Source organism: Trachypithecus francoisi, unplaced genomic scaffold (assembly GCF_009764315.1).
Source record: "Trachypithecus francoisi isolate TF-2019V2 unplaced genomic scaffold, Tfra_2.0 Lachesis_group11, whole genome shotgun sequence".
Classification (NCBI taxonomy): domain Eukaryota; kingdom Metazoa; phylum Chordata; class Mammalia; order Primates; family Cercopithecidae; genus Trachypithecus; species Trachypithecus francoisi.
In genome coordinates this window covers 128,655,035-128,682,292 of record NW_022681456.1, presented here as the reverse complement: position 1 = coordinate 128,682,292, position 27,258 = coordinate 128,655,035, and the positions used below count along the sequence as shown (strand labels likewise).

General features: G+C 55.7%; 1 protein-coding gene and 1 pseudogene across 14 annotated transcripts in view; both read left to right on the top strand.

Annotated features, from left to right (window-relative positions):
- TSPAN9 (tetraspanin 9) overlaps window positions 1–24,158 on the top strand; it is a 210,133-nt gene extending 185,975 nt beyond the window's left edge. For 6 of the 13 annotated variants that reach the window (XM_033223191.1, XM_033223190.1, XM_033223192.1 and 3 more), the window contains 6 exons: window positions 16,003–16,194; window positions 16,574–16,648; window positions 17,937–18,038; window positions 18,749–18,880; window positions 19,288–19,371; window positions 20,630–24,158. In XM_033223191.1, the coding sequence (XP_033079082.1) occupies window positions 16,003–16,194; window positions 16,574–16,648; window positions 17,937–18,038; window positions 18,749–18,880; window positions 19,288–19,371; window positions 20,630–20,701 (657 nt within the window). In that variant the 3' untranslated portion in view covers window positions 20,702–24,158. The remainder of the gene's footprint in view (window positions 1–16,002; window positions 16,195–16,573; window positions 16,649–17,936; window positions 18,039–18,748; window positions 18,881–19,287; window positions 19,372–20,629) is intronic. The other 7 variants (XR_004440097.1, XR_004440095.1, XR_004440096.1 and 4 more) reach the window with 7 other exon arrangements.
- LOC117090689 lies at window positions 22,662–24,156 on the top strand (annotated as a pseudogene). The gene has a single exon (XR_004440098.1). The product of XR_004440098.1 is annotated as an uncharacterized LOC117090689 (transcript).
- Window positions 24,159–27,258: the final 3,100 nt, after the last annotated feature.

Here is a 27,258-nt window from a genome sequence, read left to right as displayed (position 1 = left end):
ATGGAAGAATAGATGGAGAATTGCATCTCCAAAGTAGGGGACACAGGCAGAGAAGCACGTTCAAAAGACTAGGACAGACACTCTGCCTCAGAAGATGTGACTCGGGGCACGCAGGACACACAGGAAGTGGGGCTACTGCCTTTCAGTGCAAGCAGGGAGTTTCGGGCTTTTGTGATTTGAGAAGCAACGTGGGCACCCTGTTCAGGAAACCTTGATTTTCACCCTCACGATGAACTGGGAAAAGAAGCCCTGAGGGTACCTGCACCTGGTGCAAGAGCAAGACCCTGACCCACGTCCTGTGTGTCCAGTGTCCACAATGTCGTGTCCACAGACGGAGGACGCTGGACGTTGTGTGACTGTGAGGGCGCCAGACACAGTCTTGCCCTTTCCCCAGGGGTGGGCTGGCTCCGCTCTGGCCTGGGTGGCACTGGCTGAGTATCCCCATTTCAGGGCCTTGGTGACCCGTTTTTGCAGGAGGGGCAGAATCTGCAGGATTACATCGTTGGAGGTTTGCTTTTGCAACAGAGGTCAGAGTTTCCTGAACTGAAGCCAGACTCTAGCTCCCCTGAGCAGCTGGTGCCAGGAACCTTAAGGTTCTATCTCCATGTAAAATCTGGTTCTTTTTCTCTTGAATAATTTCTGCTTCCAGAGGTGCAAAGCTGCCAACTGGACGGCAGTGACACCACTCCCTGCTTGTTTGAAGGTATGAGATGCAAAGCTGCCAACTGGACAGCAGTGGCACCACTCCGTGCTTGTTTGAGGGTATCTATTTTGTGGGTACCTGGAGGCAGCACCCTAAATCCCTCCACCTGTAGTATTATTTCTTGTGGCTCCCGTGCCAGCCTGTATCTCAAAACACACTCTTTTGAGAGCTGAAGGGAACGCAGAGCCGCAAAGTGCAAGCGTCTGCATTCTGCCATGCCCTCCTCGGCTCTCTCTGGCTGCTGCTCTTTTTTTTTTTTTCTGTTGAATAAGCAAAAGCCAGAGCAAATGTATTCCTCGGATCTCAAATGAAAATGTGTAGTAATTGTTTCTTTTGCTATTTTCAATATATTTCTGTTGTGTTCATTGAACTTGGTTCTCGGTGCCTCTTGCCAACTCACTATTTATCACAGAGGTCATCCCCCCACCCTGCTGTTTGTCCTTTGTGAAATGGCGTCTTTTCCCTTCCAGGTTATGGTGGTGGAAATGCTTATCCTCACCGTGTGGGGGTGGGAGGGGCGGAGGGAGGGCCTGTGCTGGGTTCTGCCTTAACAGCTGCCATGGCCTGAGCCTCCCCCAGCCTGTACTTGGTCAGAGGCCGCACACAACTCCGCTCATTCCAGGTGAGTAAAGCGCCTGGACTCAGACGTAATTGATTCTGACTGATATCCAGGTTGGGGTGTAATTAGCAGTCTTGATTTAATGGCACTGTGGCCTGAGACTGCCATCTTCTCCCTTGTATTTAAATGGTCATTTCCCTTGGCAGACAGTGAATTGGCATCAGACCTTGACGGTGGACCCTGAGCAAGTCGCGTCTCTGAGCCTCGGTTTCCTTAACCAGGGCGTTTGATCATGATGTCATCTCACAAGGGGCCGAGCGGTAAATGGCAGCACTTCTCAGGCCCAGCTCACGTGGCATTTGGACATCATTTCCTGCCACTCTTAGGGAGGCAGATGTGCTGGGTTCCAGCCTCCTGGCTCTGTGGGCAAGCCACTTAGCTTCGGAGGCCTCCACCTGCTCACCTGTAAAATGGACTCATAGCAGTTGCCTTATCGTCTCATACAGCCAGGGAGAGGACTAAGTAGAAGCACAATCATAGGCTGTTTGAGCTGGAAAGGACTTTGGATATTATTAGTTTCAACCTTGTGTTTTATAGGTGGGGAAACCAAGGCTCAGAGGAGTGAGTGACACCCAGGATGACCTGGCCCGCTAGCAGCACATAGTCAGTGTGCTGTGTCGTTTAGGCTTCATGACATTGCTTCGTCTAAAGGCTTACCTGTATGTTAACTCATAAACATATGCGGAGAGGCGCACCTCTCCATGTGTGGCGGTGGACGGACAGATGGCCCTTCTCCTGCCATATGCTCTGGCCTGTGCAAGCGTGAGGGACTGAAGGAGGTGGTGCAGCAACGCACCGGGCTGGGGAGTCGCCCCTGTTGCTGAGCTGAAAACTTCCTTTGCTTCAGTGTTCCCACTTCCCTCCTTCACTCGGGCTTCCACAATCCATATTGGCTGTCTATGAACCAGGGCCTCTGTGCCCAGCGTTGTGCTTGATGCTAGGGAGTTGTGCAGAGAGGTCTGAAGGGAGGCTCCTGCCCTCATGCAGCCATTTGTAGGCAGGACAGGCACCCGGCAAAGGTCAGTACTAACAAGGCAGGAGAACGTCCTGGGGCCAATAACGGACGGCCAGTCGAGCCACTGCAGCGTGTTGGTGGGTGAGGGAGGATTGTGAGCCTGGAGGAGGAGGTGGGGCTTCAGCTGGGCCTCGATGGCTCTGAATTGGACCGAGAACAGTGCAAAGGGAAGAAGACGGCTTTTTAGATGGAAGGACGTGCCATGAGCAGGGCCTGGAGGTAGAGGCGTGGAAGGTGCATTTTGTGAACTGGGTTTACACTGAAGAGCAAGGAAACTCTGTGAGAGGAGCATTTTTCTTTGCAGAGTTTTTATCAGGTAGTGATTGGGCAGGCAAGTGTCTGAGTGATTTAGCTCACCCAGCACAGCACTTGGGACCATGACTTTGGCTCAGAGCATTGCTGAGAGCCTGACTGTACCTGTCGCTGTGACACTTGGCTCACCCGCCTCGAGGATGTAATGGGGCTGGAGGGAGGCAGGTGACCTCCCAGTCTTCCCCGTCTGAGAGGCCTGGGTCGAATGGGGCACAGGGGACCCGGGGAGTGGGGCGGGGATCCAGCCTTGCTTTGGATTTGCCTCGGTCCCTTCTGGGTCACAGAACAGCTTCCCGCCCGCCAGCCCACCTCAGCCCGCCTCCTCTGGAGCTGGCTTTCCGCTTATCTTAATTTATTGATGAAAACTTGTTTTACGGTCCAGAGCACAGACGGCAGCAGCTCCCTGCCAAAAGAAAGCATGCCTGCAAATCGGGAAAGCAAGCCGCCTCCCAGAGATGGATGGCTGGGGACCGGCAGGGCGGCAGAGGGCGTAGAGCCCATCTGGGCAGACGCTGCTGCAGGCCTGGGTGGACAGGGCTCGGGGAGGCCCAGGAGCAGCCCCCGTGTGCCGGCTGGGGCCAGGGCAGCGGGGGCAGTGGAGGACCTCCCTGCCTGTCTCCACCGCAGGCTCCTGACTCACGGCTGGCCTCCATAACCTGGGGAATGACGGCTGCAGGCCGTAAATACTAATAATGGCTTTCGTTTATAGTTGTGTACAAGGCGCCATGCTAGGAAGTTTATTTTCACGAACCTCATTTAATCCTGACGACAACTCTATGTGGTAGGTACCATTAATTCCCATTTAGAACACAAGCACCAGAGAAAAAGTCGTTCTCTGCGGTTGCTGGCTGGTGAACGAGGGAACCTGGAACTTTAACCAGGTCTACCCGGACCCGAGGCCAGAGTCAGCCACGGCCATCTCTGACCCACACACTCCAACCCTGGCCAGTGTCTTGTCTCACACTGCGGCCACCTCTCCAGCCTGGTGGTGTTGGTCCAGCTGCCCCAGGTATTCCCAGGGTAGGACCCTGTCTCATGATCTTGTGTGCGGTAGAAGCCAGCGCAGTGCTGGGCTCAGGGCAGATGTGTGCAAGGCACCTGCTGAGTAACTAACTGGCTGGAGGCTTCCACGAGCAGGTTACTCTTTTCCAAAAAGCAGAAATCTTTTCAGTGGTGTCTGTGCTTTCCTCTGAAACTCCGCGTCCTTGTGGGTCAAATAAGAAAACTCTCAACATCCCTGCTCACTACATCGGTCAGTTACAGGTACCGCGTGGAAAAGGGCCCAACTCCAAGGGCTCCAGTGTTTTCATCTATAAAATGGGCCCCACTCAAGATCATCATCACCATTTGCAGAGACGCGGTACGTGGAAGCGCCCTCTGGAAAACAAACGGCAAAGCGTTGTTGTTATTTCCATGAGCTCCTGTTTTGTGGAGATATGGGTGCAAAAAGGTCCACTGAGCTGCAACTGTGTTTATTTTGTTCCTCCTTGCTTCCTCTTGGAGAATGGTGTAGCCAACAGTGTTCACAGCTCTGGGAGAATCAGCAAAGCAGGTAGACGTCCTCAGCTGGACCACCACCTCCACGCTGAGCATCTGTCCGCTACTCCTGCCTGCTGTGACCGTGTACCTGCTCCTTTCCCCACCCCACCACCCGGGCTGTGTGCCTGGCTGTCTCCACTTCTTGGCATGCCTGTGTCACCTCCCCCAACTCAGGTTGGGCTATAAATTTGTCGAACATGTTTAATACAATGAAATCTTAGATTTTTCTCAGGTCTGTAGGAGGCAGGTGGAGGTTGGAATCACAAGAGTCATAGCAAATTGTGTTAAAATCCCAGCTCTGTCAACTCCATGTGTGAGCCTAGACAGGATACTCAACCTCCTTGATCCTTTGTAAAGTCCAGAGAAACTAATAGTAACTGCCCTGTATGGCATTTGTGGAAAGGGTGGGACACAGTTCCTGGCGTGTGATATGGGCTCAGTGAATGCCAGCTCTCTCCTCGGCTTGGCTGCCTCCGTCCCCACCAGAGTCATCACCAACTCTGCTTTTTCATCCTGTCCTCCTTGGCTAGAAGGAGTGCTCCAGGCCCAGAGGCTTGCGGCTGCACACTCTATCACAGCTAGCCTTCCTTTCTCAGAGCAGGCACGTGTCTGGGTGACACTCTTTCTGGCTTTCATGGGAAAGAGCCAGGCAGATGACCCAGATCCCAGCAGCGGGAGGTGGTGGGTAAGAATGTGGTTTTTGGAGTCAGATGTCCTGGGTCTCTTCTTTCCTGAACCTCACTATACTTGTGTTTTCTCATCTGTAAAATGGGGAGGACAAAGATGCCACTGGGTTGAAAGGATTAAATGAGGCAATAGAGGCAAAGCACTCAGACTAGTACTAGTGCACGATCGGCACTCGTCCACAGTCACAGAGCATGAGGAGGAAGGGCAAGGAAGGCGGCCGTGGGCACTGGGAGCAGGGGCAGCTGTCCCACCAAGAGCTCCGTGACCTGGGACACGTTTGTCTGGGGAGACTGTGGACAGGCAGGCAGCTTTCAACGGAGTAACCTGAATTGCCGTGCACATGTTGCAGACAGGATGGGTCACAGCCTCCTGTGTGACCAGGAGAGCCCTGAAGTGGGCACAGCCTGGCACAGGGCAGGGAGGGATCTCATGTTGTCACTTAAGTTGGTGCTGAGACCATCTCTGGCAGAGAGATCTGCACTGAACCATCCCGTGTCTGCCATGAAGCATGTCAGAAATGCCAAAACGCTGGCGTGGGTGGTCATAGCTCCCGGCTGGCAGTATAAATAATCAGGCTGTGGGCACAGGATCCCCAGGGAGAAGGTGCTCCACGTGTGGGCCCTGTCAAAGGACTATAGCTCGAGAGTGTGTGGGTGGCTGTGTTGGGGCCAGAGATGGACCTGGTTGTCAGGCAGTCTTGCCTGATACCTATTTGTGTAATTATGGTGTTATTTGCTGAGCTAGAGCCGTGGAAGATCACCCTCATTACATTATTGAAAGGGCCTCCGACCTGCCATGGGTGGAGCCGAGGCAGCTGTGCTGAATGAGAGGCACCCAGTCTTAAAGTCTTCACTGTGTGACTTTTCTTCATCTCTGGGGGCACCTCCTGTCCCAAAACGGGGAGAATGGTCCCCACCCCCTTCGCCATCCTGAAGAATGAGTTACAGTCTCCTAGATATTTGGAGCTCTTTGCCAGAAAGATGTAATGGGAACTGAAGTCATCCTTGTCCTGTTCTCCCTGCATTTTCCAAGGAGTTTGAGTAATAACATCTTGTACAGCGTTTATATTCCGAGGAACACAACGTGCTCAGCAGGCAGAGCCCTGTTCATCCCCACAGCGTCCCTGAGTGCTGGGGAGGTGCTCTTCTCTCTCTCTGGTTTATCAGAGAAACATCTCAGAAAGGTTAAGTGGCTTGCCAGAGCTGCACTGCACCTGCTGCTCCCCTGGGCTCCAGGTCCTGAGGTCTGGGCTGCCAATGGTTCCACCTTCTGTGGGAAGCCCAGGTGGGCGCCAGTTATACGCCATCCTTGAAGGTTGGTTTCTTAAGCCCATCCTGCCTCCCACAGCAGCCCTGGCTTCACAATTACGGTGTGCTTTGATGCTGTCAGAAATGCCTTTCTCCCCACATGGACAAAATAAAACAAATTCAGCAAGGAAAAAATATGCTGGTGATTGGAAAATCCCTTCTCAGACCCCTCTGACAAGTTATTCCCAGTGCCTTCCCTTCCACTTTACAGTGACCTTGGGAATTGAGACTGTGCCGTGTGCTGGGGCCCCAGGCTGCCTCCTCGTGGTTCCTCCCTGGGCAGCCCTGGCTCTGGGCATGCAGGTAATGAGAGGCACCTGACCGTCCCCCACTCCTGCCCAGTGTAGAGTGCCCCCCCTGCACATCATGCAGTATTACTGGGTGCTGGTGGCCTGAGGCTCCACGCTGCCTTCTGTCCAGTGCTGACAAGTTCCAGAGTTTGGGGAAAAGGCATGTCCCAGGGTCCTCCTCACCCCTACTCTCCCAGCAAAGGGCAGTCCTCCCACCAGCTCAGAGAACCGAAACGTCCAGTGGAGGCCATGACTGGTTTTTCAGCCTCCTTCTTGGGAGCTTCTTCCCCATTCCTGTTCCGTAGGTGCTGCAGCCTGCCCTCCTTGTGTTCGGCAGCCTGCCCCCCGTGTGTTCCTGCAGCCTGCCCCCCGTGTGTTCCTGCAGCCTGCCCCCCGTGTGTTCTGCAGCCTGCCCCCCGTGTGTTCCTGCAGCCTGCCCCCCGTGTGTTCCTGCAGCCTGCCCCCCGTGTTCCTGCAGCCTGCCCCCCGTGTGTTCCTGCAGCCTGCCCCCCGTGTGTTCCTGCAGCCTGCCCCCCGTGTGTTCCTGCAGCCTGCCCCCCGTGTGTTCCTGCAGCCTGCCCTCCTTGTGTTCCTGCAGCCTGCCCTCCGTGTGTTCCTGCAGCCTGCCCTCTGTATGTTCCTGGATAGGGATGGGAAACAGCTGTGCCCTCTTGCTCACTTGATCTGCCCAGGGTCTGCAGCAGAGGCTTGCAGTCTAGGGGCCACATCCTCCCATGCCCAAAGTGAGCAGGAGCTGCATGGGCTGGTAGGAGCTTGGGATTGCTGAGTAACAAGCGCTCCCTGTGTGGTCCTTCTTCCCCGCACCCACCCGCACCCCGTCTTGTGATTGCACTGTGCGTCGTCGGTCTGGGAAGAGCCCCTGACCCCACTGCCCAGGCTGGGATGGGCTTGATTGGGAAGCAGATGTGGTTCTGCCCTGCGTGTGCAGCCTGTCCTGGTAGGGCTGCGGCGGCAGCGGGAATCGATGTTTATGGACTGGTGAATGATCATTCCTCCTTTACAAGGCTGGCAGGTGCTCTGTATGATCTGCTGTTCTTTAGCATCCTGGCCACATGTCATTTTGTGGTCCTTCTGAGGGCCGTTCCTCAGGCTTTGTTCCTTCTGACAGCTTTGGCCCTACACCGGGCCACTTAGGGCTTCTGGACGTGTCTCCACCTCCTCTTCCAGTTCCCCATGGAGGAAGAAGGCCTGTAGGCCAATTTGAGAAGGTAGAAGATGCTGGTGCCTGAGAAAGTGGACCTGGGGTCTGCTGTCAGGTGGCCTGGGGATGGGGTACAGGTGGAGGTGCGGGAGGTGGCCTGTGTCGCCCTGTAGCCTTTCTCCCAGAAAGAGGCATGGCTTATAACGGGGTGTGTTGGGATGGCGCATAGTAGATGCCCCCATCCCTCCCTGTCTCGGTCCTTCCTATCTAGGCATTGCTGTGTTGGGGACTGGGCCATCTCTCGCCCAAACCTTCGTCTTTGAAGCCCAGAACAGACTCAGGTTCTCCCTGCCCCCAGGGCTATACCAACCTAGAGTCTCACAGATGCCTTGGTTGGAGTGAGCCACCAGGCAGGGCATGTGCCCCCCCAGCCCCCATACTGAGGCTAGGCCAGGAAGACCAAACAGATGGGTAGCACTTCAACAGGGCCAACTCTGCCCCAGCCAGGGGCCAGAGGACACCAAGCCCTTTGCGCAACGGGGGGCCAGGACTGCTGGTGACTGGGCATTTATCCCCCCACCCTGGGCCCTGACGCCCCTGGAGGGTGGCAGGGGGCTGTCCCCAAAGTCTCAGGTAGAATCTCCTTCATCATGGACTCTTCCATCCCAATATACACTTCGGGGTTTTAGATTGCAAGAGGTGTAGGTGTTATAACAGGACTCACTCTCAAATGCTAGGGGTTTTGGTCAGTTGGGGAAGGGTTACAAAGTTGGCTGGAGATGATTGGCCCTCTTGAAACGTAATTCACGAGCTTTATAACCGCAGAGGCTTGCAGCTCCCAAACATGATGCCCCTTAAGTTTGGCCATGGGTAGGCATTCTCTATTAGAACTGTCTTACATGGAGAATAACCCCATTCTGGTATAATCAAAATGTAACTGGGTTGTAGATATGCAAATGCTTTATGTAATGTTTATTTGGAGGAAAATTAGGCACAAAAATATGGGTGTGATCTCCCTGACACCTATGTAAGTTGGTGAGATTAGGGGCTGCAAAGTGAAGGTGTGAAGGTGAACTGGAGGCTTTGAGAGAAAGTGTGGGGTCCAACAGTAATGACCAAAGAATCATGCCATCTGACTTGAAGTTATGCACAAACTCAGTGAGACTGAACTGTGCTATGGCTGCCACTCAAGCCAGTGGGGCCTTAGGCTGAGTTACTAGAAGTATAGAGCTCTGAACATAGGAGGGGAAGAGCTGGTCCTACTATAGCTGGAGCCTAACTTTCAGTTTGAGACAGGCCTGTTCTTAGTGGGCTTCTTGGGCAAAACTAGGATTTGATGCATGTTAGCCACCGGGAAGTAGATTCTTGCATTAATAAGAAAGAATTCTTGACTGATTAGAGTTATGCAAAAAAAAAAAAAAAAAAAAAAGAATGGAGTGCATTGTGGGATGGTGAGCATTTGGACCCTGGGAGACCCTGTGTGGCTGCATCCCACTCCATGGTTCCACTGAGCTGTGGTCCTCCTGCCTGCTGGGTGACTTTGGCAAAGACGTGTCTGTGACTTTGTCCCTTCATTTCTCTCCGTGCAGAATTGGAGGCATCGTCTGCTATCTCTCGTCCCCTGCCCCTCCTGCCTCTCCCTTGATGGCTGTGAGAGTGAATGAGCTGCGGGGGCCCTTAGAGGCAAGGGGTGTCTGAAATACAAAGCAGCGGCCGCGCTCCTGGCACGGATGGATTGTCTCTGCTCCCCACAATGAAGTTCTTGGCAGGTCGGCTTCTTCCAGAGCCAGGCAGGTTCATTACTAGCCGGCATGTCAGGCTGTGAAATTAAAGCTGTTTTGTTTTTTTTCTTTTTTAAAAATTCTCCACATCCACTAATTTATGAAATACCATTAAATGCTGGGCCTGGCCTTGGCTCATAGAAACATTAGGGAGCACTGAGTCCTAGCATTTGAAAATCTCCTGCAAGCAAAAAATGGATGAGGGTGTCAGGGGGGCCAGGGGCCAGGTTGGGGCCACCAGTGACATCCGACGTGAGGATCCCAAGTGCCTTGTAGGGCTCTGCAGACACATGAGGCAGTGGGGATTAAAATAGGGCAGCAGAGATGGGAGCAACACCAGGGCACTGGGGGGTTCCAGGAGTGGGGAAGATGGGGTGCACAGGAGGCTGCTTTTTCAGGAGGGTTTGCATGTCTGGGTCTGGTCCTATTCCCCGGCTATGGCCTGCTCAGGCCCCTCCATCCATCCCCATCATTCATTCATTCATTCATTCATTCCTCCGGCAAATATTTATCTAGTAATCCAGGCATGTTCTGGGTCCTACAATGGAAGAAAAATGGATAAGACGCGAACCTGGATCCTGGAAGTGCATGCGTTTTTTTGTTTGTTTGTTTGTTGTTTTTTCCAAAGTGCTGAGATTACAGGCGTGAACCATTGGGCCCAGCCGTGCATGTGTTCTTAGTGAGGGTAGGCAGCAAGTCTACACAGAGGCCTGCGAGGCCCAGATGTGCTGCTGTGGGCCTGGTGCTGGTAGAGGAGTCATGCTTGGGGAGGAGCTGCTCCCACCAGTGGGGGACCAATGGCACCCATGAGACCATGAGATATGGGCAGTGGCTACCCCTGGGTTCTGAGCAGCATGGAAGCAGGTGGAGAAGGTAAGGAAGGGGAAAGCTTGAAGGGGGAATTGTGTCCCTCACCCCCAGAGAAATAGGATGCCTGCTTGAAATATACATAATGACATGTAGCAGAAGCCTGTATTGAAACCACAGTCAACATGGTCCAAACTGAAGACAAGGAAGACACTGTGGGGATATTAGCTAATTACAAGACTTAACAAATGAGGTGAGGCCGGAGTGTGGGCTCACTGTCTGGCCATAGCCTGACTGGGCCTAAGTTTACCTGCTGTGTGTGTTTTGAATGGGCCCCTGGTGACAGAGAAGATTCTGATACAGCCTGATGACTTGGGGCTTTTCTGTGTGCCAGGGGCCTGCACCCTCTCCCTCCTCCAGAGTCAGGGCAGGCCCCAGACCGGATCGCCCTGTGGGACTTGAAGGCATTGCCAGGAGTGAGGCCCTGCTCTAAGCTCTGTGGATTTAACCACAGAAATGACAGACCCAAATCCTGGCCCTCAAGGAGGCCATTGGCAAATGTAAGGATGGGATTCATCTTCCCAAATTTGGATGTGGATTTGTTCGTAGCCCTGATTTGAAGTTATTTTGAAATGCCTTCTGTTGGGGAAGGGGCAGGGGAGGCTTGGTACTCAGGCTAGCCCTTGGGTCTGCTCCTGCTCTGGGGAGGGCATCAGTTAGGCCTGAACCACACCAGGAGTGGCTGGTGACCTCCTGCAGGTTGGTGCTAGCATTGCCTGGGGCCTGATCCCCTGAGTCACCCTGCCTCACCCCAGATTGTCCCATTGTGGGCTAGATTATAGCTCAGTCATCTCAGCTGAGACAACCCTCTGGTTTTGGAAGGGAATTTTCCCGAATGCCACCAGCTAAGCTCTCTGGCCCTGAGCTTTGGCTGTGCCACCACGGATGGGCCTTGCCTCCTTCCTGTGCTGTGTGCTGGGCTCCCTCCACAGGGGTGGCTCCCCTGCCCCGCGCCTCCCTCTCCCGCTCCTGCCGCACCCTCTCCCTGCCCACTGCACTGGCTTCAGAGGTCAGCTTCCTGTCTTCCCGCCCTCCTGCCTGTGCGGGGCAGGCCTGGCTCGCCAAGACTTCATGGCCAACTGTCTCTGCTGTCACCTCCTCCCTTCTGCCCTTGCTCCCTTCCCCATCTCAGCCCTGGCTCTCCCCAGCTCCGGCTCACCAGCTGGCATCGCCCCAGCACTTTGGGCACATCGCTGTCATTGGCTCTCCCTTCCCCACCGCGGGAGGGAACACATCAGGTTCTTTCTCCGATGGCTGTTCTCAAGGCGTTGACAGCCCAAGGGTGGGTGCCTGGTGGGGGGATAGGGTGTGGGGCACGGTTTCTCAAACTCTATGACAATTGGGGCAGACAGTTCTTGACTATGTGGCTGTCCTGTGCGCTGCAGGGTGTTCAGCAGCATCCCTGGCCTCTACTCACCAGAGGCCAGGAGCAGCCCCCCCGAGTTGTGGCAACCAGAAATGTCCCCAGACATGCCACATGTTCCCTGTGGAGCAGAATTGCTCCTGACTGGGAACCACTGGGCTGAGGGCTGAGAGCACCATGTCTCCGGCTCAGCTAAGACTGCACCAGAGGGACCTGAGAAATGATCTCATCCAAATCCCATGTTTTAAAGGAAATTGGGCCTCCGAGAGCTAAAGAATCTTAAGGTCACACCGGGGAGCAGCACAATGAGAGATGCATTTTAGGAAAAGGAATCAGGCAGCTCTATGCAGGCTGGGCTGGAATCCAGAGGCCAGGGGCACGGAGGGCAGTGGGGGCTGTGATCTGGACGTGGGACCCATGGCAAAGGCCTGGTCGTGGTGCCTGTGCCCTCTCAATCGGAGGTCCCCTGGGACCCATGGCAAAGGCCTGGTCGTGGTGCCTGTGCCCTCTCAGTCGGGGGTCCCCTGGGACCCATGGCAAAGGCCTGGTCGTGGTGCCTGTGCCCTCTCAGTCGGGGGTCCCCTGGGAGCAGGTGGTAGGTAAAGCCTTCTGCACCAAATGCCAGAAACCATGGTTTTGTCCCAGTCCAGCATTGTGACTGGGGACTTCCATGTCCCCGCCTTAGCTTCCTGGAAAATCAAGGCGTGACCTTTGTGTTTTCTTCTTCCTGGGAGGCTCTGTTAGTTTTGGGCCATCGGAAGTTGGGAGCAGAGGGCTGAACTCGGCTGGAGCCCCTTGAGGATGGGGGTGTGGCAGTGGGGATGTGTGTGGCACCCGCTGTACTGCGCTGGCCTCCTCACTGGGCAGACGTGCACCGTGTGTGGAGTTGTGCCAGGCGGGGGCTGTGATGGAGGCGGGAACAGGTTTGAGGGCTTGGAGAGGAAGGCTTCAGGTCTGACTGTTCCCCCGTAGGGTAGGCCACAGATCTTTCCTGAGGGCCTGGAGGACTTTGGACAGGAAATGGGAAAGGAAGCAGATTTGGGGACAGGGCACCAGCTATGTTCCCTGAGAGGACGAAGGCTCCCGGCAGGGTCTGGCAAGGCCAAATCAAAGGATGTGGAGTGTGAAGTCAGAGAACCAATTTGAAGCGAGGTGACCAGGTCCTGGAGTCTCTGACCTAAGAGATTTCCCTAGGTGGAGGCTCCTGAGCATCCCAGCACTTCCCCCAGGAGGGAAGTGGAGAGAGGGGCTCGGAAGGGGCCCCCCTCCCTGCAGGTACACCCACAGTGGGAAACCGCTTCAGGAGAAAGCTGTACTTTGAGAACTTTTCCAGGCCCGAGGAGGATCCAGGCTCTGAGCTCTGGGGTCCTGCGTGTCTCCAGCTGCAGCGGGTGGGGGCACCCTGCGACTTCCCCTGCAGCGAGTACCTGCGGCAGCAGGGTTTCCGCTTACTCATTCCAGGGTCTGGCTTTTAGAGCCATACATCTTCAGCATGAAGATCATAAATTCTCCATGGTATGATTAATGAAAGAAAAATTGAGACGGCAGCATAGAAACTGACTCGATTGAAGAAAAGTCAGAGTGACTATTTGGATGAAAGTTTCAGCCATCCCTGGTGAACCCAGAGCTTCTGAACCAGCCTGGAGCGCCACCTAGTGGCCTCAGTGGGGACTAGCCCCCATTCCCCGGCGAAGCTTTGTGATGGCCCCGTTGGGCGATGCTGTGGGGCTGAGTGTGCCCATGCCTTGGGAGCCCTGACCTGGTTCCATGTGGGGCTGCCCCGGGGACAGGGGGTGCAGGCCCACTCTCCACAGTGTGAAGGACCCAGGCAGCTGCGGGACGTACCTCATTCGGATCCCCGTCCAGCTCCTTGCACTGTCTCTGGGTTAGTAATATGTGGAGATGTCTGTTCCCATGCACTTTTTCTTCATGCACTGTGTGGACCACCTTTCTGGTTCCCCATTTATCAAAATGCTGCTCATTCTTCAAAGCCCAGCAAGGGCTGTCAATGCCACCTTCAAAACATCTCAAATCGGCCCATTTCTCACCGCTCCTCCATAGCCTCTTGGTATGAGTTGTCCCCAGCTCCCACCTCCCAGTAGCCTCCCAGTTGCTCACCTGGCCTCCCTCGGGCCGTCCCGCTGTTGCTTCTCCAAACAGCAGCCAGAGTGATCTGCGGAAAACCTCAGTGAGATCTTGTCAGTCTCCAGCTCTGGGGCCTTCCCGTCACACTGAGGACACCTGCACGTTTCGTTTACCTGCGAGGTCCCGGCTGGCCTGGCCCCCGGCCACCCCGCCTGCCTTGTCTCCTACCACGTATCACCTCACTCAGTGTTGCAGCACACGGCCGGCGTGCTCCTCCTTGGCTGGCCAGGCTCCTTTCCACTCCAGGGCTTTTACACCCGCTGTTCCCTCGGGAACGTTCTTCCCCCAGATAGTTATGTTGCTCCCTCCCCCTGTTTATTTGGGTTTTTGCTTGAACACCACCTCTTCCAAGACACCTTCCCTGCCCACACCCTCCCCAGTTATTTTCTGGCTCTTTACATAGCCTTATTTTTCTTTGTGGCACATGTCAGCAGCTGAAGTTATGTCATTTGTTGCTTACCTAAGGTCAGTGTCTCCTATAAGAATCTACTCTTCCTGAAGGCAGGGTCTTTGCCAGTGAGGTGTACCACTGTCTCCCCAGCTCGGAGAACAGGGCCTAGCACTGAACGCGCAGGTGTTGGGTTTGTGGAGGAATAAGCGAAGGAGATGCCCTCCCTCTGGGAAGCGTCTGCCCCCTCCCCTTGCCTTCCCGTGGGCATCACTACCCTGCCTAATTGGGGGTTGCCTTGTCTCAGCCCCGAGCCTGTTTCCTCCCAGGAGCCAGAGCAGCTTGAGAGCAGGGGCTGGGCTGATTCCTGGATTCAGCATAGTCAGCACAGGCCCTGGCACAGAACAACTGCCAGGGAAGTGCCTTTCCAGCAAGCAGTGCCCGGAGCTGGCCACCCACTTCACGTAGCTTATTGCATTCTAATTCTTAAAACAGTCCAAAAGGAAGGGGATGATATTCTCACTCTGCATACGAGAGGTTTGCAAGCTCACACCACCAGGATAAGCTAGAGCCGGGAGTCCTATTCGGGTCTGTGACTCCTGAGCCCGTACCCCCTGCATGTTCACCTGGCATGGAATGTGACTCCTGAGCCCGTACCCCCTGCATGTTCACCTGGCATGCAATGTTCTCAGCCTTCATCTGCCCCAAGTCCATCCACCCTTTAGGGACTGCCTCCTTCAACTGGCTTCCGTGACTGTGACAGTGATCACCTCCTCTGAATGCCCGTAGCGTTGACTGGGCACTAGTCCATCCCACCTGGGAGTGTAAATGTTGCACTTTTATAGTTCCCATCCAGCCAGAACAGAGACCCCTGGAAAACAGGTCTCTAAAGTGGTTGTAGCTGTTCTGGCTTGGCACACTGCATGCTGTAGGCACTCAATAAATACTATTTGACTGATTGATTGGTTCCTTAGACTCAGCAAACTTCTCCTGAGCTGGCGGAGGGAGTGGGGAGTGCCAGCTATATCGAGCATAAAATAAGGCAGATGTGGAGATTTGCGGCCAGTGAAATGGAAGCTTCCCCAGGTGGAGCTGGTGGCGCCGGCAGCCCCAGGGGTGCTGTTGGGGAGAGTTACTTTTTGGTTTTGGGGCCGATCATGCCAGAGGCCAGCCTTTTAGATGGATGCTGAAGGCAGCTGTGGACTCCCATGTCCCACACACTGGCCAGGCCCGCAGCCAGCTGGTGACTGCCTCCTTTCTCCATCTGTGGGAAATTGTTCTTCAGACTCCAGTGGACAAATGGCCCTTCAGGTCAGAGTAACAGGACCCAGTCGCTGGAAGTTCTGGCTCCAAGAAACCCGACTCTGAGGGTCCCTTCCCACCTCCAGAGATGAAGTCTTTTTGCTTTCCCTGACCACAGTTCTCCCCTCTCGCCAGGCCTCCGTCTTGGACACTGGGGCCTCTTCTCTGTCACACAGAGTAACCTAACCCCTCACATGTGCCCAGTACCTTCCATGTATTTGTTATGCACTTCTGCCTCTGTGTGGTTTAATCCATCCTCAGAGTGACCTGGGAGGCTCGTGAAGCTGGCACAGTCTCCGTTGTCATATGGGGAGACTGAGGCACAGAGAGGCTAGGGGACCGTCTGGATCACACAGCCGACATGCTTTGGGTCTGCAGCCATGCCTGATGGTAGTCCCGTTCTCACTGTCGGTTCTTACTTTGTCTGTGTCTCAGAGCATGGGGTGGGGACCTGCAGGGTTCCCAGGTCCATGGACGAGTGTGAGAGCAGCGCCAGGCTAATGGGCTTTCCTTCCTCTCCAGCTCTGTGGCTGTGGGCTGCTTGGAGTGGGCATCTGGCTCTCCGTGTCCCAAGGCAACTTTGCCACCTTCTCCCCCAGCTTCCCTTCGTTGTCTGCAGCCAACCTGGTCATCGCCATAGGCACCATTGTTATGGTGACGGGCTTCCTCGGCTGCCTGGGGGCCATCAAGGAAAACAAGTGCCTCCTGCTCAGCGTAAGTTATGTCCGAATCCCCAGCCCCTCCAACTCCTGATCTCCTTGCACTTGCACCCCTGGGACAGGCAAGACCTGGAACACTAGCCACTTGGGTGTCCAACCTGAGCCCAAGGAAACTGCTTCTAGAATGTTCTAGGCTTGATCACACCCCTCCTCCTCATGATTGGTTATGCATACCCCTAGTGGTCCCTCCCACTCCCTTATGAGTCAGCTCCTTTATGCCCCTGTCCTAGCTATCTGGGTTTCCTCAGGAGGAGCTGGCCTCTCCCAGACCTGGGAAGCCCCACCTAGGTGCCACCTGTCCCTGCCTTCCACGCCCTCCTTGTCCTCAACACTGCCCATTGCCACCTACCCATGCCTGGCCCTTTCCTTTCCAGTTTTTCATCGTCCTGTTGGTCATCCTCCTAGCAGAGCTGATCTTACTCATCCTCTTCTTTGTCTACATGGACAAGGTAAGCCTTGCCAGATGGGAGGGGGCATATGGAATGTCACTACCCTTAGGGTTGGGCCAAGCAGACCAGGGGCCCTTCCCTGGCCAGAGGAGGAGTGCTGGCAAGCAGCACCTGTGCAGAAAGGAAGATGGACCCATGGGTTGGGAAAGCTACCGAGGAAAGGCCAGATGGAAGGTTTTGATGGGCGGAGCATGGGGTGGGCAAATTTGGAGGATGGGGGAGTTGTATAGTCCCAGGAAGGGGAAGCTTCTGCATGACCAGGGATGGCAGTGGGCTGCCTCTGGCGCCAGTGAGCTCCCTGTCACTGGAAGGAATCAAGCTGCCTGGAGAAGGGATTCACACCTCCTCAGGTGGTTGGGCTGGGTGATTTGAGAGAAACAAGGAGGAACTCTCTGGACGAAGCTGGCTGAGCAGGACTGACAGCACAGGGAGGCCCTGTTTCCTGTACTAGAGCCCTTAAGGACGGGCGCTGCTCCTGGGTTCGGGAGGATGGTGGGTGGCCCCCTATAACCTCGCTAGGCTGGGCAGTTTGCAGTCATGAGCGAAGTTGGCCAGGATTTCAGTCTGTTGGGGCGTGGCAGGCCTTTTGGTACCATGCGCTCCAGAACTGTGTAAGGAGCAGTTCTTGAAGTAGCTGCCTGAGCCACACCGAAAGTCAGAGACATCGTTAGGATGAGAAAGAATCCTTTTTTAGTTTTGCACTTGTGAAAGGGAAGAAAGAACAACGGCGAGAGATTTCTCTGTTCTTGGCCCTTTCATGAGAATTGCTTCCCTTAGTTCTTACAACAGCACCGTGAGTAGATACGGCTGTTCAATATCAGGTAGAACAGCGGTGAGGGAGGCGCGAGGTCACATGACCTGTCTTCCTCCCTCTAGTTCCCAGGGTGTGTTTTGAGGGGGGCAGTCTGTGGGGAAGCAGCGTAGTGAGGGGCGAGGGTGGCAGAGTGGCCTGTGTGTGTGGCTGGTCCTGGGATGGGACAGTGGAGGCACGTGGTGCATTTTTGCCTCTGTGTGTTACAGCCCTGGCCCTGAGTTTAGCTCTGCCGGGAGGCGGTGGGTGCACCAAGGCTTGCTGTATTCTGAAGCTGGGAGTGTGTGCCTACCCCTGCACCTCTGTTGGGCCAGCAGAGCTCCCCCACCCCAGTGGGCAGGGCCTTCCAGACCAGCTGCCTCCCCTGCCTTCCTCACCCCTCATCTGTCCCCCACCATCCTGGGTGACCTGAGGTGGGCTGGAGAGACAAGCTGCGTCCTGATCCTAACCGTCTCGCTGTGTCCCTCCACCTGGCAGGTGAACGAGAACGCCAAGAAGGACCTGAAGGAAGGCCTGCTGCTGTACCACACAGAGAACAACGTGGGGCTGAAGAACGCCTGGAACATCATCCAGGCTGAGGTGCGGGCTGGGCCACACTGGCGGGGGTCCAGGGGCCCGCCAGGCAGGGAGGAGGGGTGGCAGCCAGCACTTCTAGCTGCCTTCCCAGGTGACCTGACCTGGCACCTGTGCTTTCTGGATTTTAGCCGGGAGTGGGGTGGTACCCACCGGGGCATTTGCCTGAACTGCTGAGTCAGACGTGGTACAGCAGGGTGCAGCCAGGAAGGGATGAGGACACAGGTAGGGGCAGGCCTAAGAGAGCTGTGGCTGAGCTTTGGGATGAATGACTGAATTTATTTTAGCAATGATTTGCCTCTGTGATGGGGCTTGGCTTAGGTGAGGAGGCCCTGGCTGTAAGAGGAAAACAAGTCCATACTCCCAGATGCATCCATTTTAAGCCCTGGCGAGGGGCCGGCAGGGGCTTGAGTGGCAGTCAGCTTGGGACGGTTTGCAGAAAGAGCAGAGGTGTGGGTGGTCGAGGTGCCCAACCCGACGGGTGGGCTGCATTACCCTCTCCCACTCTGGTCTCCAGGAGGGAGCACTCACTCGCTTCCCCATTGGGCCCGGCTGAAACCCAAAGAAGGAATGAGAAGCAAGCCCTTTGTCTCCTCCCTTAACTCCAGGGTGGCCACTTTTTGGGGGGCTGGAGTTGGCCTGGGCGAGGGAAGGCCCTGGGGAGGAAGGGGCAGGCCATGGCATGTCTGACCGCCCCGTCCATTCCCGCCGGCCAGATGCGATGCTGTGGCGTCACTGACTACACAGACTGGTACCCGGTGCTGGGAGAGAACACGGTTCCCGACCGCTGCTGCATGGAGAACTCCCAGGGCTGCGGGCGCAATGCCACCACGCCTTTGTGGAGAACGGTGAGGCTGGGGGTGGGCCATTTGGGTCCGAGAGCCCATGGGTGGATGTCCTGGCACGAGAAGACTTATAGCGGGGGCTGGGCCCAGGACACTAAGAGGTTGGCTGAATGTGGGGTGGGGTAGGGCCTCACAAACTAAAGCCGAAAGGCAGATGGAAAATAGGGGCTGGGGCTGGACCCACACAGTTGGGAGAGTCAGAGGGGGAGGGGTTGAATGGGGTCTGAGGCTGTGCAGCTGGCCTTGCAGGTGGGGCGGAGGCTGCACCAAGGGAGGGGGATGGGGCTGAGGCCAGGGAGGGCTGGGAGGTAAGAGCAAGGACGGGGTGGAAGGAGCGAGTGCGGTGGGGCCGGGCTGCAGGGAGCGCGTGGTCGGGCTGGGACCCTAACCTCCTGGGCCTCGCTCCCCAGGGCTGCTATGAGAAGGTGCAGATGTGGCTCGATGACAATAAGCACGTGCTGGGCACGGTGGGGATGTGCATCCTCATCATGCAGGTAAGAGGGGCGTCCCTAGCAGCCTCGCCCACCCTGCTGGCCTCGGCTGCAGAGGGAAGGAAGCACAGAGAAGTGAAAGCAGTGTTGGTTCATGGCGGAGGGTCTGGAATTCATCACAGCGCTTCAAGCTTGGCAGCTGTGCCTGCCGCCGTTTTCTCTGAGCTCTGACCTAAGAGCACCTCAGCACTGAGAGTGGTGCTCAGGGCTGCCTGTGGCCAGGCCTAGACTGGGATATTGAAGCTGGAGTCACCCTCCGTGGGTTCCCCAGTTCTGCCCAAACCTTGAGCCCAGAGAGCCATGCAAGGCACACACGGTGTCCCCTGGTCACCGTCTTTACAGCCTGTGCATACGGCACACTATCTGTGGTGACCGCGAGACCACAGCGGGCTTCCTTCTGCCTCCTGCACTCGTCTGGGTCCCCAGCTCCTTTGAGATTCAGGAGGGGAGGGACACAAACAAGTAGTGACATCGTCCCGAGCACACATCGTTGGTAAGACAGCCTTGTTGCTGCCGAGACATTGCACCATGTATTCACCAAGCAGACAGGAGAGGCTTGGCGGGAGTCCTTTTTTTTCCTTTGCACCATGTATTCACCAAGCAGGCAGGAGAGGCTTGGCGGGAGTCCTTTTTTTTTCTTTTTGAAGTGACAGAGTCTCACTTTGTTGCTCAGGTTGGAGTGCAGTGGCGCCCTTATAGCTCGCTGCAGCCACAAACTCCTGGGCTCCAGCAGTCGTCCCACTTCAGCCTCTCAAGCAGCTGGGACTACAGGCATATACACCACCATACCTGAATGATTGAAAACTTTTTTAAAAAAATAGAGATGGGGCCTCCCTCTATTGCCCGGGCTGATCTCAAGCCATCCTCCCACCTAAAGTGCCACTGTGCCCGGCTGGCCTGAGTCCTGAGTGATCCCCGCCACCTCCCACTCCCCACCTTGGCTCCTGTGAGCCCCCACTTAGGGCCAGGTCCTCCATGCATCCCGTGCCCGCAGCACCCCTCTGAGTGGGCATGCGTGTGCATCCTGCAGAGGTTTGATGGCTTCTGGTCTAACAGCCCCACGAGGCTGAGCCAGCGTTCACCTGTGTATGACCTCTGTTCACGGTTTTCTTCATTTCTTCATTCCACAAGCATTTTCCTGGCATACCAGTGGCCATCCCTGCTTGCTCTAGGTGCCCTGTGACATCCCAAGCCTCTCGGGGCTGAGGTCAGGTCCAGGCTGCTGCAGCTCCTGCCTCAGGCCCCTCCCCGTGTCTTTCAGATCCTGGGCATGGCCTTCTCCATGACCCTTTTCCAGCACATCCACCGGACTGGTAAGAAGTACGACGCATGAGCGGGCTGGCCGGGAGTGCCCACCTCGCCCTGCTGCCCTGTGGAGGGAAGAGGATTGAGCTTTGTGTCGCCTGCCTGCACTCTCCAGATGTGACCCCTGCACCCACCCACCCCAGCCTGCCCTACCCCACCTACCCTGCCTCAGCCTCGGACTTCTCAGTGGGTGGAGTGCCAGGGAGGAGGAGGCACACGGAGACCTGGGGCTCGGGGCACCTGGATTCCTGCATCTGCATATGCGTATTTGCCAAAGACGACAGGGTGGGCTGGGGTGCACTCAGGAGGAACCCCCAGCACTGGTGGGCTTCTGCCCCTGCCCTTCCTCACACTGACACTTTGTCCCCACATGGGGTGGGGAGCAGAGTGCCCGCCCCGTGGAGATACCGCCCCAGCAGGGGCTGCTACGTCCATGGCCACCATGGGGCACTTGGCGGGGCGGGGGTCTGCCAGCCTCTGAGCAAGGCCCCTGGAGCATCTCGCCCAGGCTTTTTATACCTTACAATGTAACTTTTTTTATTTTATTTTACTCTACGATTATTCAGGAATATTATCTCTCAGATAAGTTTAGGGTTAGATTTCTGATTTGTAACTTTTTACTGTGTTGATTTCTTTAATGGTTTGAATTTTTTTCCCTGAGGGTGAGGGATGGGTGGGAAGAGAGGACATCTGTCCAGTCTCAATCAGGACAGACCACCGTGCGACACCCGGGAGGCTCTCGGATGGGGTGTGCCTGCGCCCTCAGAACGTGTGGGAAGGAGGGGCCGTGGACTGGATGCAGGACCTTGCCAGGCCTGGTGTCCGAGGACAGGAGCCTGGGAGAGGTGGGTGGAGCATGAAGCAGGCTGGAGGCACCCCTGCACAGGAGGTGGCGTTTGCAAACTAATCGAGCTGGAAAGGCCAGGGCAGGGGGTCCCCACAGTGCTGGAGAAACGCTTTGCCAGGAATGTGGCAGAGCTAGAGGGGTCCTTAGACTTTTCGCTGAGGAGCAGTTACTGGTATTTTCTTTCTTCCTTCTCCCGCTCTCTGCTGGCACAGGAGGCTTCCCCTTCCACCCCATGTGGGTACTCCCACAGCAGGTTCTGCATACCCCAGTTATTTCACAGACATTCCTGCTAGAAACTGTCAGACAAATACCTCTCTAGTTCGGATGCTGCTCACTTTCTCCTTTGCTTCTGGAAGGGGAAGCAGTTCCTTAGGTTTTGCTGTGCTGGGACAGTGGCAGGGGATCCACGGGGGCGGGGACCCACGGTCATCCCTGCCAGCCTTGCTCAGCTGTTTGCCCTGCTGGGAAGGAGGGAATCACGTCCGCCTGGGTCCCAAGATCTTCGCCTCCTTCCCTGGGGCCATGGACAGCAGTGGGTTGGGTGGCGATGATCCCAAGAAGAAATAAAGAAAACCCCAGGGAGGTCAGACTGGCTCTTGTTACCAGAGCCACAGGAAGAAAGCAGCTGGAGTCATGCATGTGCAGAGCTGGGCCTGGGAGAGAAACAGGCTGGGGAGTGAGGCGGGGAGTGAGGTGGGGAGTGGGATTCAGCTGCAGCAGGGCGCCCCTCCAAACTGCAGCTGATCTGGCTTACTGTTTTGCAGTCCAAAAGGTGGCGCATCCATGGGACTGAGCATGGGGACCTTACCCACTAGCCAGCATCTAGTGCAGTTGATCAGGTGGGGCCTTGGTGGGCGGCTGCCTTTCCTATACAGTTTGTCTTGTCACCCTGGTTTCCCATTGGGGCCAGGTCTCTTCTCCAGCCTCCACCTGTCTGTCTGCTCCAAGAGCTGAGACACAGCCACCCAGCTCCAGTCACTCCTCTGTTCACCTTAAGTAACACACACATCGGGACCAGGAGGATAGAACTGTTGGCATTATCAGGACTCGTGTTTTTCAGGGGTGGGAGTTGAGAGTAGGGTGGTCTTGTGAGTTGGGCAGGGTAAAGACCGCTTCCCTGAGACAGGGGCAGTGGTGCTGATGGAACCCGGGGAGGCCCACATTTGAGCAAAGCTGCCCTTCCCTTGTCCCCTGGCCTGGCTTCCTGGTAAGGAGTTTCAGCCACCTCCCCAGGAACCCCCAAAGTGCAGATTCTGGAGCAGACACACCCTGGCGGAGAGACACTCAGCACACAAATGCTCCAGTTGCACGGTGGGACCTGGGGCCTCGTGCGTTTCTCGCTGTGGGTGGGGTGGGGGTGTTTGTTTATGCTTATCAATGCAATTTTAAATTTTTGTTAATATCAACAGCAAAAGCCGAGTGCATTGGGAGATGTGCAGCCTCCCTGAAAATCTTTTCTGTTTCTGGAGTGCTTCAGGGGTGGCCTCTGGCCCCAGAGCCTTTGCCACAGTGTCCCCACGAGCCCCCGCCTCATCCGTCTGTTTGCAGAGCCTCATCTACAGGTCCCCACGCTGCCTTCTTTACTCACTCTGCGCTTGGCTGTTTTGTTATTTGGCTGAGTCTACACTGGGCGGAAATCTCTGTGCACAGAATGGGTGTTCCTCCAAGCCCCTTCCACTTGGAGGGCCACACCCGGCGATGCCAGTGAAGGTGGCACAGCCTCTCTTCAGTTTCTCTTGACTGTGATCTCACTGGGGCAGAACTCCCCGAGAGAATTCCCTCACTCACAGCTCCCTCTGCCACAGTTAGTTCAGTCAGGTCTGATGTGAGCAGTTTACACACTTGTCTCAGAAAGTCCCTCAGGCTTTGTAGAGGACTCAGGGGGCATCCGCTGCAGACTCAGCCTTTCTCTGCAGCCATCTTGCAGCAGGGGTGAGCGGGCACAGGTTGCGAACTGCCCTTGGGTGGTGGTAGCAGGGGTCAAGGTGCAAGTCTCCCCCTGCACCCCTCCCCCAGCTTGCGCCTTGTCACCCCCTCTCCCTCCAGCATGAGCCTGCATCTCAGGCTCTCTGGAAGGGCAGCCCTGCCCCAGACCCTCTTGCAGATGTCCTGGTTTGACTTGGAACTAGGTGGCCATCTTTCCAGGCTTTGGTGGCCAAAGAGCAGTCCAGGTGGATGGAAGCGGCTGTCCCCTCCTCTCCAGCCCCTGCCCACCCACCGGTGGAGGTGCTAACTAGCAGGGACGTGGCATAGGATGGGAGCTGGGTGCGAGCTGTTTGGGGTCCATTCTTTGTCCCTCAGCTTCTCAGAGTCCGGCCAGCCCTTGTGTTCCCGTGCGCCCCCCACTTTCCTCCTCCCCACTGCAGTGAGGCAATAGTCCGGGGTGGGGCCTGGCCTCCCTGCCCTGATTGGGCACTCAGGAGGTGAGGCCTGGGGGGCTTCCTGCCCACTCCTTGCCCACCTGCCTGCCCCCGGGCAGCACGGGAGGGAGAGCAGGGCGAACACGCTTGTTGGTTTCAGATGCACTTTCTGCTTGCGATGCCATATCTGTGCGTTCCTTCATCCTGGTCCTGGCTTTATGGAACACCATGTTTTTAGCATGTTTTTAAATAAAAACCAATAAAGTGTCAAAAGCACAGCAGGCTGTCTCTCAGTGGTGTGTTTTGTTCACTCAGCCAAAACTGTGACGTATGTCGTGGTTGGTGTGAGGGACCCAGATGGATCAGATACCACTCCTGCTGTTCACCCAAGACACACCCCCACGGGGACCTCCTCTCTCTTTTGGGGCCCAGGTTATAGATCTGCTGGCGCGGGGAGGGTCTCCGTCCTCTCTGGGTGCCTGAGGAATCCTCACATCACCCCTTGAAACAGGCTGGATCGGGGTCAGTCCCAGTGCCCGAGCCCTCTGCATGAGCAGCCGTAGTCCTGTCTCCGTACACCCATCACGCTCGGCCAGTCCTGTGGCCGGGCCCCTTAGTGGATGGTGGGAGGGGTATGGAATAAGTCATTAGCAGCTTCCAGGAAGGGAGGGGCTTCCTGTGGGGGCGGGGCTGTCAGTTTCAGAAGCAGTCTTCTTCCCAGTCCCTGTGATGTGCCCGGGGTTCACTGGACCTTGATGTCTCCTAGGACTGAGGGGACCTCACAGTGTGACTTGGCCCTTTCAGGTGACTCTGGGACAGCCTTAAAGAAAGAACACAGTCAGGATGAGGATGGTCAGCAGGGAAGGCCGTTAAAACCACGAGCGGGAAGAGCTGCTGGCTGGGCCGCTGACCTTGCCGCCTTCCTGCTGTCGATGTCGCCTGCATCCTTGGTTGGGGTCCTGGTGTGTGGGGTTTCCTTGGCTGTTAGTCAAGGTGACAAGTTGCAGATGAGAAGCTCAGAACGCCCCTTCCTGGTCCTCACTGTGCTCATGTCACCGGCGTGGAGGCAGGCGTGAGGATGTGTACAGGGGTGTGACAGCAGTTGCAGGTTTGGAGGTGGGCATCTTGAAACCCCTCTGCCCGTGGAGCTCCGTCTCCCTCTCTCTCCAGGGAGCGGCCAGGTCCACACAGAATTATCCCAAAGCATCAACCTCCGGGCAGCTGCCATGTCCCAGAGTCTCCAGAGACGGTGCCCTGAGTCTGAGCCACCCTCTGTCTAAGGTCCAGCTGGAGTGGTGTCCCTGAGAGCCTCCCCAGGATATTTACCAAGAGAGACTTCGTGGCTGTAGGGTCAGGATTGATCATGATCATGGCCGAGGAGCAGATGATCCCCCATCATCTGCGGAGGACAAAGCAACTCATAGGAATTTGGGCGGACGCCACCCTGTCTCTGCCCATTCTTACTCTCGCTCCTGCCCCCAGGCCTGTGGACACAGATGTTGAGATGCCCACTGGGTCACTGTGCTGTGTTTTGGGGCTTCCAGCAATGGAACACACTGGCTGTTCTCTCAACCCTCGGCTCTGGCTGCCCTGTCTGTGCGGAAGAGGAGCATCTGCTTTTTCTGGGGACTTTTAGTGACGAGGCTGGCGCCTCTGGGCTGGGTCTGGGCTCCTTAGTCTAGGGAGTGACTGAGATAACTCTGGGGGTCCCTCCTTTGCCCCCCCTTCTTGTGTGTTGTGGTGGAACTGCCTCTCCATTGGTGCTCAGCAAAGGGCAGGTGAGAAAGTGTGGCTTCCCAGCCGCGGCAGAGCCCTGCCAGCTTTCCACGGGGCCAGCGCTGGCGCTTGCACAGACAAATGTCTGTTTGCTCAAAGACTTACTGAATACTCACTTGTGCCAGGCACCTATAACACAGTCGTGGACGACACAGACCCAGTCCCTGCGCTTATAGAGCCGACCAGCAGTGTTTACAAGGCTCTGGGAAGCCCTGTGGGACAGTCACTGGCTGAACCCGGAGAAGAGAGGTCTCCAGAGCAGGTGATGTCGAAGCTAAGAGCTGAAGGTGGAGGCGTTCACCTGGCAAAGAGAGGCAGGAGATGTGTCCTGTGGATGCTCGTGGTCCACAGAGCTGGAGCACAGAGGGTGAAGGTGAAGGTCTGGAGACAGCAGTGAGCACCCAATCACAACCTGGAGAACCAGGCCAAGGAGCTTGCAGTTCAGGCTGAGAACAATGGGTGCTGTGGAAAGCCTTTAAGCCTAGGTGTGAAGGGCTCAGATGCAGCCTTTAGAAAGCTGGCTGTGGCTGCAGTGTGGAGAGTTGTCAGGGACGGGAGGCCACCGGGGGACCAGGCACAGGTGCTGCAGTGATTTAGGTGAGAGACGATGGAACCTCAGGGAAGGGAGATTAGAGAGATGCATAGGAGAATCCGTGAGCCTTGGTGGTTAATTAGATTTATGCAAAGAAAAGGAGCATTCTTGCCACCCGCCCAGCATGACACCCTCAACCCAGACATGTAGATGACTAATTGTTTGCATCAAATGGATGGATGAATGTATTTTCTGGGCTCAGTGCTTCTGTGCAGGAGATGGCAGGGATCAGCATGGTGCAATTAAATCTCTCTCTTTGTTTGTATTGAGCTGCACAGCTTGCAAAATGCTTCCATAAACGTGATCTAGGTTCCTCCCGACCAAAACCATCTTATTGGCTGTCACTGTGCTTAAACTTTCACCATCAGAGATGCACCAACGTGTGCCTGGAAAGAGCACTGATGTGGGTGCCAGAGGACCCGGGTTAAATTCCCAGTTTGCATTTGGTGTCTCTGTAAGCCTCGGAACTTGTCTTGGTTTTGTCCTTTGCAAATGAGGATAATGCCTATTTCATAGATTTGTTGTGGGGATTAAATAGAGGCATGTACGTAGAGGCATCCAGCTTGATCCTGGACCAGGATAGGTGCTTGGCAAGACAGTGGCTGAACCTGGGTCGCCACATGAAAGGCAGGACCCCAAGGAAGAGCAGCTTTTCATCCCGAGGACACAGGAGAGCGGTCTGCAGAGGGACGTTGGTGTATGAAGGGAGGGTGAGCTGCCCGCAGGAGCTCAGGGAACAAGTTTCCCCATGCCTCTCTTTTGCTCTGGGCTGGCTCAGCAGCAACACTCAATATTCCACAGAAGCAAGAAGGAAGCCAGATTAAATAAATGTCGTTTTGGACACAAAAATATTGACATTGTAATGGTCCCTTCTTAAAGCCGTCAGCAAAGCTTGGTAGGCTATTGATTTAGCCATCTCATTTTTGCTGAGTTTAATGACAGCAGTGAGATAGACTATTGTCTCCTAAAGCTAACAAAAAGAGTAACAGCACTCCACAGGGCACGCTGGA